The following is a 16,647-nucleotide window of genomic DNA, read 5'->3' as shown; positions in this document are numbered from 1 at the left end:
CAAAAATGCATAAAAAACGCACCAGACCCCAGTACAGTGACAAAAAAAGAAGTAAAAAAAGAGTCTGGAATGCACCCGGAAACACACCGGAGCGCATCAAAAACGCTTTCAAAACGCAATGCAGAAATGCACTTAAGCCTCGTACACACGCGTCGATAATTGGCCGTAAATTTTCGGCCAACGTCCGATAGGCCAATTGTCGGCTTGTTAGTATGATGCTTCCGACAACCGACTCCGACTTTTCGGCCGAAAAAACACAACGGCCGATTTTCCGTCAGTCGGTACAGATTTCGGCAGACAAAAATCTGATGAGCAAGACTGGGCATGCTCAGAGAAGAAAAAACACACGGAAAGTAAACCAGCACATGACACCACTTCTGAAGTAGATTTTTGTTGGCCGAGAAAATTTGTGTGCAGTCTATGCACATTCCAACCAACAAAACACAACTCTGGACAAAAGTCAGACGATCGGTCGGCCGATAATCGTTGCGTGTGTACGAGGCATTAGAATGTATCTGGAGGACATTTTTACGGTGTGGACGGGCACTATAGGTGTTTTCCAAGATTCTTTCTGTAGGGATGTTCTTTGAATTAAAGAACCTCCTGTTGCCAAATCCCTGATTAGGACATTGCAGCTTCCCAGTAACCGGACAAAGCCGTCTCTTGACTACGGAGTCAGCCCTGCTAATTGTAACACACACAACAAAACAAAGCTTATCTGGATGTGATGCAATGTAGTCCCATTGCTGACAATGTGTGTATGTAGGGTGTGTCAGCTCCTGTGCTCAGCTGAATGGAACATCCACTGAACGGAGACCTGCATGGAACCAGCTCTCCTCAGACCCCGGAATAAATAATATTCATCCATTCATTCATCGACTTCTATCGGGATGAAAAGAGACGCCCCAGGATTTCCTTCACCATGGACAGCTACCAAGTTCAAACTCCTATGAGTCAGACAAGGCCGTCTACAGCGGGGGTGAGCACACACCTTCCATCTGCTAAACCTTTCATTGACCGACATGAAAATTTCCAACCTTTCACTGGGCGCTAAACTCTTCATGTGTAATATCAGATAGGAGCTTTCAGATTCACATAAAGCAGTATTAGCCCCGGTTCACATCGGTGCAACTTGTAATGCGATTTGACAGGTCCAAATCGCATGACAAGTCATATCCTATTGTCGGCAATGGAACTGTTCAAATCAGTTCGACGCCAAATTTGCGGTGCTGCACCGATTTGAAAAAAAAGTTCCTGCACGACTTTTTGGGGGATTTTAGGTGTCGACTTGCATAGACATCTGTGCATGAAAATTGCACAGAGGTCAGCCAAGTCGCACCTAAAGTCGCACTGACATGTGGATTTGAAATCATGGGATTTTTAGATGAAGTCGCACGATTTCAAAGATGCATTCAGTGTGAACTGGGGCTTAAACCCAAAAGAAAACATTTATTATATTGCAGCTTACCAATTCTTAAATGTGATGACTGCATTAATTTTCTTTTTTAGGCTTTCTTTCTTCTCTTTTCATCTGGTGATCCAGCCAGCAAGTCTGTTGTTTTTCAAATGCTCAAGCACTTTAGCAGAATGTATCAGTTTACAGGAATGGGACAAACCATTTAACACTGCTTAAAATCATCATCTGTTATTTATTTATGTAAAACCTTTATCCCAAAAGGAAAAAAAAAAACAGTTTGCTATAAGAGCCGGTTCACACTGCCGCGACCTCTAAGTCGCCTCATAATGGGCGACTTGTTAGCGCGACTTTTAGCGCGACTTCAGCGCGACTTTGCGCGTATTCAGCGCGACTTGTATGATAGACGACTTTGTACGACTTTGTATTTGGCCAATCAGAATATGATGGTTCTGGGTCATGCTCAATCACACACAAAAAAGTTCTTAAAAATTGTCGTTTTTGATAGAGAGCCAATTATTAAAAAAATTATTGAAAAAACAAATTAGATTTCTTTGGATTTAGTGTCTGGGGGGGTCCAAAAAGTGTACCTGTGAAGTTTCAGCTCTGTAGCATGTCCGGAACCAGAAAAAAAGATCATTTTTCTTATAATTTTTAGTAGCACAGGGATAGGGCTCCGCTCCACCTGGGCGTTTTTTTTGCTGGCATTTATTGGGCATTTTTTGGGCGTCTTTGGAGGCATGCCTGCCTCCAAAAACGCCCAAAAAATGCCCGATAAATGCCTGCAACAAAAACACCCAGGTGGAGAGGAGCCACTACCCTGCTCTATTAATAATTATAAGAAAAATGATCTTTTTTTCTGGTTCCGGACATGCTACAGAGCTGAAACTTCACAGGTACACTTTTTAGGCCCCCCAGACACTAAATCCAAAGAAATCTCATTTTTTTTTCAATAATTTTTCATTCAGTCATGCCTGCCTCCAAAAATGCCAGATAAATGCCTGCAACAAAAGCGCCCAGGTGGAGAGGAGCCCTATGCCTGTGCTACTAAAAATGATAAGAAAAATGCTCTTTTTTTCTTGTTCAGGACCATTTTAATGGAAAGTCGGATCACAAGTCGCTTCAAATAAGATAAGGCGGCGACTCCCATTGAAGTCTATGGGACAAGTCGGATACAAGTCGCCTCAAAGTAGTACAGGACCCTTTTCTGAAGTCGGAGCGACTTCAGTAGTGCCAATTAAGACGGCACTCATTGATTAACATTGCTTTTGTTATGTCAAGCGACTTGGGGCAACTTGAGGGCACACAAGTCGCCTCGCAAGTTGTGGCAGTGTGAATGGACTCTAACTGGTCTGTTCATAAATATTAGCTGGAGTTTGGTTACATCTGCTAATACATTGAACACTCCCCCCTCCCCCTCCAGACTGACAATGCTGCTGTTCACTGTGCCTCCTGTGCTCCTTTATCCAGAGTGGGGGGGGGGGGGCAGTCTAATACAGGGGGTGTGTTAATGACCAGATCACCAGGTGAAAACAGAGAGGAAAAAAGCTTAAAAAAACTGAAAAGGAATGCAGCCATCACATCTAATGATTGGTAAGCTGCAATATAATACATTTTTGGTTTTGGGTTTAATACCATTTTAAAGTGACACTGAAAAAAATATATGTTCCAGTATGTATTCTTAACTCGTAAAAGTCCCTTCTATTGCTATCAGCCTCTTCCATATCTTCAGATTTCTTTTTTTGCTGCTGCAAACCGAGTTCCTGTAAGAGGGTGGGTTTGTTCGTTCTCCATGGTCCCTCTTTATGCAGGCACATAGCCACCCTCCTTGTTTGCTGCTGAGATGGACTATGGGAATTGTAGTGTACATGGACACACCATATGCTGCTCATTCCAAACAAATGTAAGTAAGGAGGAAAAGGATAGATCCGGGGGTTGACAGAGGACATTACAATTACAACAAGGCAGAAAAAACATGCTAAGCAATGAAAAATAGATTACAGGACCATTAAGTAGGAGAATAAGAATATTGTTTAGTATCACTTTCATTTAGATCTACACCAAATCAGATGATATTTAAGCCATCCATACATGGACTGAGATTTGGTCTGTCCCTGCTGGATCCATGTATGGGCAGGCTGGTTGTCAATTTGTCAATTGATCTGTGTACAATCAGCCTGTTGGGTTTTTGCTGAACGATCAGTGCCGCAACACTGATCATTATATTCTGACAGCAGGGAAGTCTCCTCACTGTCAGAAAATAATAGCTCAGCGGGAGGGATTCCCCTATGCAATGGGGAAGCTATATATTTTTTTTCTTTAACCTGCTGGTTTAAAAAAAAAAATGTATCATGTATGGCCAGCCTGTTATATATTTTTTAATATGCAGCATGGCTCATATGAGTGCTGCCAGTTTGTAGGCAGGTGCAGTATGCTGTCTCCACTGCAGGTGGCGCTCAACCGCAGTGGCAATGCAAAGGGAGAGGAAGTCATGTGGGAACATGGTTCCTCTATGGTTTTCTGAGTCACTAGGGCAGCGATCCGATTGGATGCTGGCCACCCACGTGACTCTGGTGGCCATCTTAGGTGTGGAAGAGTCTATTTAAAGCAGAGTTCCACTGGCTTTTGTGTTTAGGCCGGGTGGAGCCTCAGTTCTCTCTGTCTTCTCCCCGTGGCGCCGGCTGTGGGCCGCCGGCTGTGTGTACTACTGTGGGCAGCCGGCTGTGACAGCTTGCGGCTTCACAGCCAGGTGCGCACTGTGCATGCCCGAGTCGCACAGCGCATCGTGACTGGCCAGGCAATCTTCTGGGACCTGTGATGTGTCCCAGAAGATTGCAGGGAGAGAGGGGAGAGGAGAACCTCCGCTCGAGCTGCCTATTCGGCCGGAAGTGGGTGTGGGTACCTGTCAAAACTAGGTACCCACTCCCCCCCCCAAAAAAAATTACATGCCAAATGTGGCATGTCAGGGGGTCAGGACCACTTAAAGCAGAAGTTCCACTTTTGAGTGGAACTCCGCTTTAAGACCCAGGCCCCTGGGTTTGGCGCACTTTATGTGAGTGGGTAGTGTACGGAAAAGTACAGAATCTGCTAGGAACAGTTTAAGCGATAGGTAAAGGTTCCTGACGAGGAAGGGAAAGCGTAGGGTTGCATCTCTCTGGATACCATCCTGATTGGGTACGAGACAGCAAGGTTAAATTCTGTCCCCTCTCAACGGACGCTGTCCGTTCTGCTGGAACTTACTTGCATGTCATTGGAAACTGAGCGTGGGCTAGGTGATTGTCCCACTGGGTCAATTGCGAACTGTTGCTGCAATACTTAACCACTTTACCCCCCTTAATGACCAGGGTATTTTTTGTTATATGGCACTGATTGGCTCCTGCTGTGTCCAATCACAGCAGGAGCGGGTCGCCAGAGGCGGGCACGTGCCCCAGACCCAGAGTACAAGCCGACATACAGGTACGTCGGTTTGCGCAGGAGGGCCGCCTTGCCGCAGTATATCTGCGTGGGAAGTCCTTAAGTGGTTAAATACAAGTTTTCCATTGCACCTGACTGTGTGAATTTTTGCCACCGCACCCCACTTACAAGTTTTCAGCCCCCTTCCTGCCTACATGCACATGCCTCAGAATATTTCCCAAGACTGCCTTCCTGATGGTGACAACAGTGGTCCATGCTTGTGCAATTTGTGCCTTGTAGTGTCCACCAGGGACGCATAAGAGAAAGGGTGACAATACAGGACAGGAAGGCCTTACATGGCAGGATCACCAGGTATTCTGTCATTTAATTATTGCATAATTACAACATTTTAGTGCATTCTTATCTTATGGGAACCAAATGATATATATAAATATGGTAAAGATCTCTGACTAATTACAAATAAATTGAAACAGGACTCAATACATGATTGAAGTGGAGTGGATGGAGAATTCAGTTAACATGCAAATATGATTGTCAGTAGGAATAAGCTCTGGTGTACTCAAAACTCATCTCTAACCTGAACTCTGAACTCCAGCTTTTTGTGTACTTCCATACAAAAAGTGCAGCGCAACAGAACCTTGATTTTTTAAATCACTTATAATGCATAATACCAAAACAAAACATTAAATTCATATATTCTCTCAACCTCTGGAACAAATATATACTATGTGCCTAAAGTGATTGTAAAATCTAGTTTTTTTTTTTTAACTAACATGTTATTCTTACCTGCTCTGTGCAGTTGGTTTTGCACAGAGTGGCCCGGATCCTCCTCTTCTCAGGTTCCCTCTTTCGTGATCCTGACTCCTCCCTCCTGTTGAGTGCCCCCACAGCAAGCAGCCCGAGCCGAGTCACAGCTCCCTGTGTCCAGTCAGACACTGAGCCCTGACCCGGCCCCTTCTCTCTCCTGATTGGCTGACTGCTGTTTGACCGCTGCGGGAGCCAATCTCTCTTCACTGCTGTCTCAGCCAATGAGGAAGGGGGAGATGAAAAACTCTTGCAACATCGCTGGATAAAGATGGGCTCAGGTAAGTATTGGGGGCTCCTGCACACAGAAGGCTTTTTTTTATCATAATGCATAGAATGTATCAAAGTTAAAAAACCTTCTGCCTTTACAATCCCTTTAATGATCCTTCAAATTTCCCAACAAGTAATGTTTAAACATGTAATGTAAAAACAGAGGGTAAAAAGCATAAACAAAGAAAACAAATGCAGACATCACAACTAATGATTGGTAAACTGCAATAAATTAAATTTTTTGGTTTTGCGATTCAATACCGTTTTAAGAAATCTTTTTTTCCCCCACCTCTGTCAGGCTGTACTTGCTGTACAGCAGAGCTCAGCAAAGGGGAAGGAGAAGCAGTACAAGAAACTTATTAGTCATGCTACAGTGCAATGAGTATTCCGGGGAGGAATGAGTTGGAATAAGCAGCAACTGATTTGAGTATAAGTAGAAAGCGTCATGGATGGAAAATATGGTATAGAGTATTACGGAGCATTAAAAGAGAAGGGAGGAGAGAAGAGCGGTATTGAGAACAAGGGAAAATTAGCACACCTCCTAACACTAGGTGACGCTTACACAGAGTGCAGGTGGTTTCATTTAGATAAAACATCTAGAAAACATATAACAGAGATTTGATACAGATCATCAGGGCCGCTGATAGGGGGGGACCACCAGCCCTCTTGTAGGGGGCCTGAGTACACAGGGGGGCCCACACAGAGAGGGGGATTAGTGATGGACAACAAATACGGAAATCTTCCTTCAGCACCTGAATCTGATCTCTGAACCTCTCCCTGCTATCAGCTTAGTTATTCCTCACTAATCCCCCTCCCAGCACTGGCTCTAATGTTATCTCTGCTCAGGAGTTTATTTGTAACTTTGTTTCTCTCCCTCTGTCTCTCTGATCACTGAGCTCCAACTGCCCAGCCTGTATATTTTTTTAATCTTATCTTCATTTTTTTTATATTTTTTTTTTTTTATATTTAGCAGGAATTATGTGAGTTATGTTATATTTGTGTCTGCTAATAGTGATTTTGTTGTAATTTTAGCTAAATATGTCTTTATTATTTTCTTGGGGGGGGGCCCTGCCAGGTAGTCTGTATGGGGCCCCGCGATTTCTAACAGCAGCCCTGCAGATCATTGTAGTGTACCAGTAGGCTACTGGTGTTCATATTTAGTTTTTGGCCTCCTTGTAGCCAGGGAGAGCAACAATCGTTTAGTAGTGTCTGTTCTGCTGGTGTAAGCTCGTTTACTTTCCCCTGCATCCCACTGAGTTATGGGATATAGTGGGTGGAAGAACACATACCATGGCCTGCATACTTAGGCCCCCTTAGCCAATCCGGGACCCTGGTCAGTGACCAGCAGGGTGCTGAAAGGGGTATAAATAGTCTGGGACCCAGAACATAGGTCTCTTGTTCCTGGAGGAGAAGGACCCAGCCTGAGGGCTGTGGCATTGCTGGGCGTTTACTTGCAGTTGAAAGAATTCCTTTTTGGGTTTCCGGCTCCTGCTTGATTGGGGGACCTGTGGCCTAGCCTCCTGAATTTCTGCTGAGAGCGCCTCAAAGGATTCAGCACACAGGCAGTCCAAGTAAAACAGGCAATCTAAATCCAACAAGTTAGCTATACTTTGTGGATGCCCTGGGTGGCCTGGACCTTCTGGCCAGAAAGGTGAACCTGGAACCCCCTCTGAGAAAGGAGAAAGGAGAAAGGGAGAACCTGGGAAAGCTGTACCTGCTGGGCCACCAGCTATTTGATCCACCATTTATGAGTTGGTGATTTTTGCTGATGAACCTTTTAACCTTTTGGGGTAAACTACCTATTTGCAAACATGAGAATGTGAGGCAAATCCATCTGGTGAGTCTAAACCTATTGGGGAAGTTGTGGCATGCTCTCACGTGGTGTGATGTGAAGATTTGGTAATGTCACAAAACTGGAGTACCGTGGAAATGTAACTCTGAGGAACATTTGTATCTTGAGTTCTATATGGACTTTTATGTGAACTTTTTATAGTTTGACTTGTTTACACTTATATCACACTGGGTGTTGTTTTAGTGTTTTTTAAGTTTTAAGCACACGTATGGTTAGCAAATAATATATAAATGCACTGTACTGTTTGTTCGCACGTAGCACTGAAACTTTTAGGTGATGTTGATGTTTTTTATTTAAAAGTGGCAGCAAGTTAGTAATTGACACTGTTTAGCATTCATTCACTAGATTTTCTATGGCGCATTGGTGTTTCATGTTCACGTAGATCACAGATCCTGGGATCAGGTAATCCAAGTACAGAAGCTGACTGATACTGCAGGCAGTGACACAGTATTCAGGATACAGTGAATTCCAGGCTCCTGGACATAGAGACTTTTCTTGGCCTCTTTTGGGAGAACTTTTCCTTTGTACATTCAGGATTGTGCTTCTGCTGAGGAGTCCCTGTTTAGCACCATTTTACCTTCATTCTAAAAGGGGTGTCCTCACCCTGAAGGAATAGTTTAGTTTTAGTGTCCTCTACCGCAAGTTGTTGAAGTTGGTTGGAGTATTTTTAGGCTCACCCTATCCTAGTTCTCTAACAAAAAAAAAACCTGCCATTTCTTCAGCGTTGTCACATGAAAAGATAATAAAATATTAACAAAAGTGTGAGGGGTGTACTCACTTTCGTGAGATACTGTATATTTGCCTTGTCACTGTATGAAGAGGAGTTGGTGGCACCCAGAGTTCTCCCCCATGCAGATTGAGGGGCTCTGGAATGCTTATCGTATATATGGAGGAAATTGGATTTTCAGTTTTCTCCAGGATTAGTACTGGCTGATATCTCCAATCCTGGCTCAATGATTCAGGGATGACCAGCGCACCTTCATTGTGTAGATGTGCACAGCCCTCATTTTATGGGTAGTGACTAGTTCCAGGCTCCATTCAAAGGAAAGAGGATTTCTCTGCCTAGGGCCATATTTGAGAATGGGCTTGAGGCAGGGCTGGCCCAAGACATTGTGCTGCCTGGGTCAAAAAAAAAAAAGATGCACCCCCCAAAAAAGAAAAAAAAAGAAAAAAAAAAGAATGCCAACTAAAAGACACCCACATCCATTATTTTTTTTTATAAATATAACATTTAGAAAATATTATATTTACTGTTCTTCCCTAATTCACCACTGGACTGGTCCACCTGCCACTCCTGTGTCTCCCACCACCCTAGAAGATCCAGCCTGCCCTGCGTGGGATGGAGTACGCTGATGTCTGACGTAATTGCGCACACCATGATTATGCAAAGGAGGAGACGATCCGCCTCCTCATACTCAATAGTGTATGAATGGGGTAATGCCGCCTGTAACATGCCGTAAACAGATGACACACAAAACTGCTGGAAAAAAAACTCGGGAGTTAATTTGCCGCCCCTCTCCAAGTACCGCCTGGGTCCAATGGACCCAGCGGGACCCATGGTAGGGCTGGCCCTGTCTTGAGGCGAGACAGAAAAGGGCCTGAAGCCTGTGAGGCCCCAGCAAGCCAGGAGGCTGGTATGAAGGAGCGCTGAAAAAAACCCTTTGTGTGATGTTTTGAACTTTCTGTTAATAAAAGTGGGCAAGAAAGCCTGATAGAAATATTTTGGCTAGTGGACTGGGGGGTTCTTGGACGTGCTTCATTTGAGCTGGCTACCTGTTCCAAAACTAATAAAAGTTGTTTACATTTTACCATTGGCTTCAAAGCATCTTCCAGATTATACCACGTTTTTCCATACTGGTCTTTTTTTTCAAAGTGGGACCTCATATGTTGAATTTGTTCTATTCTGAGTATTGAACATTGTGAATTATTGTAGCTCTAATGCTGTATGTCAATGTTCCTCATTTCCAGCTGATTGAGCTTCATGTCTATCTTGTGCCAGAAGAACTCTGGAACCCCAAATTAAATAAAGTAACCATAGATGTGATCTGGAAATTCGTTTCACTTGGATTCATAAGGTGAGAAGAATGCTATCTGGAAAAGTCAATCCCTATGTGAGAATCCCATGCCACGGATGTGAGAGATTACTCTAATAAATTAAATCAGCAGCAGGTACTATATCCCAATAAATGAGAGAATCAATTTAGGTAAATATTTATGACCGCGCTGAAAAGTGATGAACACTTGCAAAAAAAAAAGTTCAAATTTATGAATATGTCTAACTAATATTATATGGATTGACAGTGCAAACACAAATCCACTAAATAACTCTCAATCAACAAATAAACTGGTCCTGCAGTAAATCAATAAATAATGACCTTGCTCAAAAGTGATGAAATATGTGCAAGAGGATTGCTAACAATATATACACTATATTACCAAAAGTATTGGGATGCGTGCCTTTACACGCACATGAACTTTAATGACATCCCAGTCTTAGTCCATAGGGTTCAATATTGAGTTGTGCCTGACCTCACAAATGCGCTTCTGGAAGAATGGTCAAACATTCCCATAGACACACTCCTAAACCTTGTGGACAGCCTTCCCAGAAGAGTTGAAGCTGTTATAGCTGCAAAGGGTGGGCCAACTCAATATGGAACCCTACAGACTAAGACTGGGATGCCATTAAAGTTCATGTGCCTGAAAAGGCAGGCGTCCCAATACTTTTGACAATATAGTGTATATCTATTCTGATGTCAATTATTGCATGCACCTTAAGCCTGGGTTCACACTATAGCGAACACAAATATTGCATGTAATTGAATTCCTGTGCCGATCACATCTGATGTCTCTGCGATGTGAATTCAGCCATACAGTTTGTAGGGCTGAACTCGCATTGCATTTGCACAAAAATGCGGCAGGAACTTTTTTTTTTTCTGCACTGGAATCAGATAGCATTGTGTTCACACCCATGCGTTTCGATTCCTGTCTGAATTCACAGTTTGCACTGTGATCTGCGACCCGATCTAGGGGTGTCATGAAATTTGTATTGACACCTGCAGCGGTTCGCAGAGGGCAGTGTGAGCTGCCTGCGAGGGAACCCGCACTGGAATCGCGCTGCTTCCTGCATCGCAATAGTGTGAACCCAGGCTAAATGGTAAAGAAAGTGTCAGTGCAAACCTAAATATTGACACAACTAAAAAAACTCAATGTAGTAAAGAAATCAATTTGTAAATAACATTCCAAAAAAGTCCAAAATAAATGGTAGAAAAAAATATATACTGTACCTAACCTACCTCCTATGAGGCATGAAAGAGAGTGTATTGAGGCGTATGCGGACTTTCATGGTACCATACAAAGGCTTAACAAACTTATTGGTATAAAAAATTAAGACTTTATTGAAAATAACATATAAAAACATATGTCTAAAAATCATTGACACAAATGTGTCTATCAACACTTTCCTCTATATATGCTGATCGCAAATGGAATGACCTTGATACCAAGACTATTGTCAATTGTAGCTGAAAAGGTGGGAAAGATTTACGTCATTTTTATTTAGTTATTTATTTATTTATTTTTACTAGTAATAGCAGCGATCAGCAATTTTTAGCGGGATTGCGGCCGACAGATCAGACCCCTAACTGACATTTTTGGGGGGACCAGTGACATTACTACAGTAATCAGTGCTAAAAATATGCCCTGTTACTGTAATAATGACACTGGCAGGGAAGGGGTTAACTCAGGGGCGATCAAAGGGTTAAATGTGAGCCTAGGGGGTGTTCTCTAACTGTGGGGGGGCTTGTGGAATCAACACAGAGACCTCTGATCCTAAATAGGAGGAACACAGGTGCTCTGTGATGATTCCTGAGAGAACAGCGTTCTTCTGTGTTGACAACAGCAGACCGTCATTCTCTCTCCATGGGGAGCGATCGCGGGTGCCTGGCGGCAATCGCGGCTGCTGACCCTGCGAATCAGCTTCCCCACTGGCTAATGGGGGCACGCCCCCAGGATCGCTCCCGCGGATCGCCGTACAGGTACGCCAATTCGCAAAGCGGAGCCTGCCTGCCGCAGTATATCTGCGACGGGCGTTCCGCAAGTGGTTAACCATACATGAATCAGTCGGTTCAGCAGGGATCGGCTGTATTTCAGTCCATGTATAGGCACCCTGATTGTGTACAACCAGACTGTCAGGTTTTTTACTAAACAATCTAATATGGTCACTCTAGGTCAATTACATTATTTGGTTAATATATATAACATGTGGGGTGCGGAGTGCCCTAGCCGCAGCTGATTGGATCAGGAATGAAAGATGCTTCCAGGGTTAAACTGAAACCTAATCCCAAACTATTGCAGACTCATTCCTAGTGGCCACACTTGTATCAATATAATCATTCAGTTGATCATTCCATGCGACTAATATGTTCAAGTTGAATAACAATTTTAAACCACAGACCCTCCATTCAATTTACTAAGCTTTCCAGTAATTTTGATACTGGCAATTCGATTGGACGTGGTGGAATTTTGTTATTGATCGAACGAATATCTAATTGTGTGTCCGAAAACCAATCATAATGCAGATTAAACAAATTATTGTTTTTAATAGATTGTATCTAATAGATCATATTTTGATTTGATTTTCAAAACCACATATGTTGCATTCATTTTTTTTTTTTTTTTTTTTGATGAATCGTTTCTGATTGCTTGTACTTAGATCAATCCCCTATAACTGCTTGTATGGTCACCTTAAGATAACTGTATCTTTTTCAGGGTACCCCCTGATATGAGACTGCGGACCCTGCGAGAGAATCTTGTCGAGTTCTTGGGGGAAGATGCCGTGACAGACAAATTTGTGTTCTTAAAATACGTTGGAAGCAGTCTTGCTGTTGTAAGTTTTTTTTATTTTATTTGTTTTGCCAAGGTTTTTTATATACTTAAAAACATTTGACAAGCAGTGACAAAATATGTCAACAATACAAAATCAACAAAAATTATTACTGCCGGTTCACACTACCGCGACTTGTCAGGCGACTTGGTCGCCTGACAAGTCGTGCTCCATTCTGTGCTACGGGAACGGTTCTAATAGGAGCGACTCAAGTCGCTCTGACTTAGAAAAAGGTTCCTGCACTACTGTTGACCGAAGTCGGAGCGACTTGCATTGACTTCTATTATGTGAAGTCCGTGCAAGTCGTGCTGAAGTCGCGGTGCACGGCGACTTCACTAGTCGCCCCCGAAGTCGTGTCGCCATAGTGTGAACCGACTCTTAGAGAATTAGAATAGACAAAGCAAAAACAAAATAAAAGTGACACTAAGGGCTCTTTCACACAGGCGGACCGATCAGATCCGCCTGTCCGTTTTTTTGGCGGATCTGAACAGTCCCCCCATGCATCCCTATGGGGCATCGGATGTCAGCGGAGACATGTCCGCTGACATCCGATCCTATCCGTCAAATCTGGACGGATGGAAACCCTATTTTCCATCCGTCCAGCGGATCGGACCGACGGTCCGTTCCCATCCGATTTCCCCCATAGAGGTGCATGGGGAACTGACAGCTGTGTCTCTGCACACAGCGCGGATACACAGCTGTCATCCTCCTGCTCAGCGGGGGATCGGCGGATCAATCCCCCGCTGAGAAAAACGGAGTCCGTCCGAAGGACAGAGTGTGTGAAAGGGGCCTTAAGCGGTATTAAAGTGGATGTAAACCCTCACATATACCCAGTGAAGTGAACAGCCTCAGATGATACACAGAGATTAAACAAATCTCTCTACCTAAGGTTTGTTTGTATAACTGCTGTCTTCAGCTTTCTACACAAAGTGCAGATCGCAATAGAAATCCTTCTTCCTCTTTCAGTAGCACAGAGGGATGGGTGTGGAGTCTGGGCTTACACTGTGTGAGAGCTGATTGGAGGAAAAGGACACACCCCCCCCTCCACATAGGCAGAGGAACGAAGGAAGGAACATGCAGAGCTGTATTCTGAATAGACGAGCTCCCTGCTAATCTACCTCTAAGCTCCCTCCCCGACACAAATTTTCAGCTACTGTTATCCCATGCGTTGGGGAACTTGTCAGAAGTGACTCATGCTGATAACAGAGGAATGAAGCACCAGAGAGAAACTGCATTTAGAGCTTTGCAGAGAGATAAGTAAACACTACATATACATTTGCTTAGTTCAACTTTCATGAATGGAGTTTACAACCACTTTAAAGCGGAAGTAAACTCTCCCCCTCCTTTGCTGCTTTTCAATTAGACTATTATAATAAATTCTTCTGACACATTTTACAATATAATTTAGCCCCAATTGCACGTTCCTTACTGTGTTTAAGATGTTTATACATTTGTTTTTCCCGAGATAAGCCAGCGCCATATTAAGTGTTGTTTTCTGTGTCTGCAGTAGAAAATACTTCCGCCCTTTTATGTAGCCCTTGCTATAATCTCGCACATGCGCAATAGTTTCTCAGCCAAGCCGCCTTCTATTTCCTGAGGTTGAGAATGTAGTCTTGTGGTATTGGAGCGCAGTGCCGCAGGGAGGGGATATGACGGTCACAGCACACTGCTCAATAGACTGACAGCACAAAGAGCGTGCCATGAATCGCGGGAGAGATGCGCATGCGCCAGTGACGTCATAACAGATAGCGGGATGGATTACAAGCAAACTAAGCAATTAAGGTGACATCTGAGTACAGCAATTTAGAGTGCTTTTAATGCTGATATATATATATATATATATATATATATATGTGCTAAAGTGATGGGAGAGAGTTTACTTCCACTTTAAACCCCAAACTGAACTATGTAATATATTGCAGCTTACCAATCATTAGATGTGGTGGCTGCATTCGTTTTCTTTTCTTAGGCTTTTTCCCTCTGTTTTCACCTGGTGATCTGGCCAGTAACACACCTCCTGTATTAGAGTCCCCCCCCCCTACTCCAGATGTATGAGCACAGGAGGCACAGCAGACAACAGCATTGTCAGTCTGGGGGGAGGGGAGTGTTAAATGTACTAGCAGATTTAAATACACTAACAAAATTGAAGTCAAACTCTAGCTCACACTTTATAATCAGTTACAGCAAACACTTTTGTTTCCTTTTGCGATGAAGGTTTTACATGAATAAATAAAAGCTGATCATTGTAAGCACCCCTGTCTGTGTTAAATGGTTTGTCTCATCCCTATAAACTGGTGCATTCTGATAGAGACTTACTGGCTGGTTCACTAGATGAAAATAGAAGAAAAAAAAGCCTAAAAAAGAAAACTAATGCAGCCATCACATATAAAAATTGCTAAGCTGCACTATAATAAATGTTTGCTTTTGGGTTTAAGGACATATTAAAGTCTTGTTTTTTTGTTTTTTTTTTTTGTTTAAAAATATTAAACATGTTATACTTACCTGCTCTGTGCAGTGGTTTTGCACAGAGCAGCCCAGATCCTCTTCTTCTAGGGTCTGACGCCGGCGCTCCCTTCTTCTGCCCCCTGCCGAATGTCCCTATAGCAAGCAGCTTGCCATGGGGGAAACCGAAATGAGCCGCTGCTCTGTGTGTCCATTCAGACATGGAGCCGTGGCTCGACCCCCCCCCCTCTCTCCTCATTGGCTCACTGACTTTGCTTGAAAGCAGCGGGACCCAATGGCGCTTGCTGATGTCTCAGCCAATGAGGAGGGAGAGTCCTGGACAGTCGAGTCTCCCATGCAACATTGCTGGATTGCGATTGTCAGGTGAGTATTAGGGGGGGCTGCTGCACACCGAAAGTTTTTATTTTAATGCAGAGAATGCATTAAGCCAGGGGCGTAACTATAGGGGTCGCAAGGGACGCTCGTGCCGCAGGGGGCCCATGCAGCTCCCCTGTCACATTTGTCTACACCTGTGCCGGAGTGGGGGGGGGGCGGAGCTGGGAGGTGGTCTTAGGTACATAGTCAACATTGTGGATACAGCTAGCACCAGGGTGTATAGGAGAACAGATCTCCTCCTGAATCCTGCAAGGCTTTCAGCTTTCAAGCGGGATCTGTTCTACCATATGCTTTCCCACTGCTGGACCGCCTATACACCCTGGTGCTAGCTGTATCCACGATGCTGACAAATGACAAGCAGTAATCCGTATCTAGGCCCGCCCCCAGCTCCGCACTCCGATTCCGGCTTCGGCTCCTACTTCTTGCTTCAAAGCTGTTCCTGCCGCTGGGCACTGTAGATGAAATGCTCCCTGCCCTGGAACTAACAACTTGGCGGAACTACCAGGGTTGCAAAGGTCACACTTGGGACTGGGCCCTGGCCTTTTGCCACCATGGCGGGGCCTAAAACTGCAGGAAGTGGGTCCACTGCACTACATGTGAAAGGGTCCTGGGATCAGTGGTAAGGGCTCTGGGCTCAGAGGGAAGGGTCGAGGCCAGAGGTCGGGGGGCCCTTTATCGTTTCTTGCACCAGAGCCCTAAAGGTTCTACAGTAGTTACGCCTCTGCATTAACATAAAAAACCTTCTGCCTTTAGAACCACTTTAATACTGCTTGTGCTTTCAAAGAAGAAATTCGATTTTTTACATTTTCTTTTTTTATTGGATATGTTTTATAGCAGAAAGTAAAAAAAAAAGATATATATATATATATATATATATATATATATACAGTGGGGATCGAAAGTTTGGGCACCCCAGGTAAAAATTTGTATTAATGTGAATAAAGAAGCCAAGGAAAGATGGAAAAATCTCCAAAAGGCATCAAATTACAGATTAGACATTCTTATGATATGTCAACAAAAGTTAGATTTTATTTCCATCATTGACACTTTCAAAATTACAGAAAACAAAAAAATGACGTCTGCAAAAGTTTGGGCACCCTGCAGAATTTATAACATGCACTGCCCCCTTTGCAAGGCTGAGACCTGCCGGTGTCATGGATTGTTCTCAATCAT

General features: G+C 43.7%; 1 protein-coding gene across 1 annotated transcript in view; it reads left to right on the top strand.

Annotated features, from left to right (window-relative positions):
* Window positions 1-823: 823 nt before the first annotated feature.
* Window positions 824-16,647, top strand: part of SPATA1 (spermatogenesis associated 1) — a 55,699-nt gene continuing 39,875 nt past the window's right edge. The window contains exons 1-3 of the mRNA XM_082266105.1: window positions 824-979; window positions 9,723-9,829; window positions 12,522-12,639. Of these exons, the coding sequence (XP_082122231.1) occupies window positions 923-979; window positions 9,723-9,829; window positions 12,522-12,639 (282 nt within the window). The 5' untranslated portion in view covers window positions 824-922. The remainder of the gene's footprint in view (window positions 980-9,722; window positions 9,830-12,521; window positions 12,640-16,647) is intronic.

Source organism: Pelophylax lessonae, assembly GCF_965119305.1.
Source record: "Pelophylax lessonae genome assembly, chromosome: 8".
Taxonomy (NCBI): Eukaryota; Metazoa; Chordata; class Amphibia; order Anura; family Ranidae; genus Pelophylax; species Pelophylax lessonae.
This window is presented reverse-complemented; position numbering and strand designations above follow the sequence as displayed.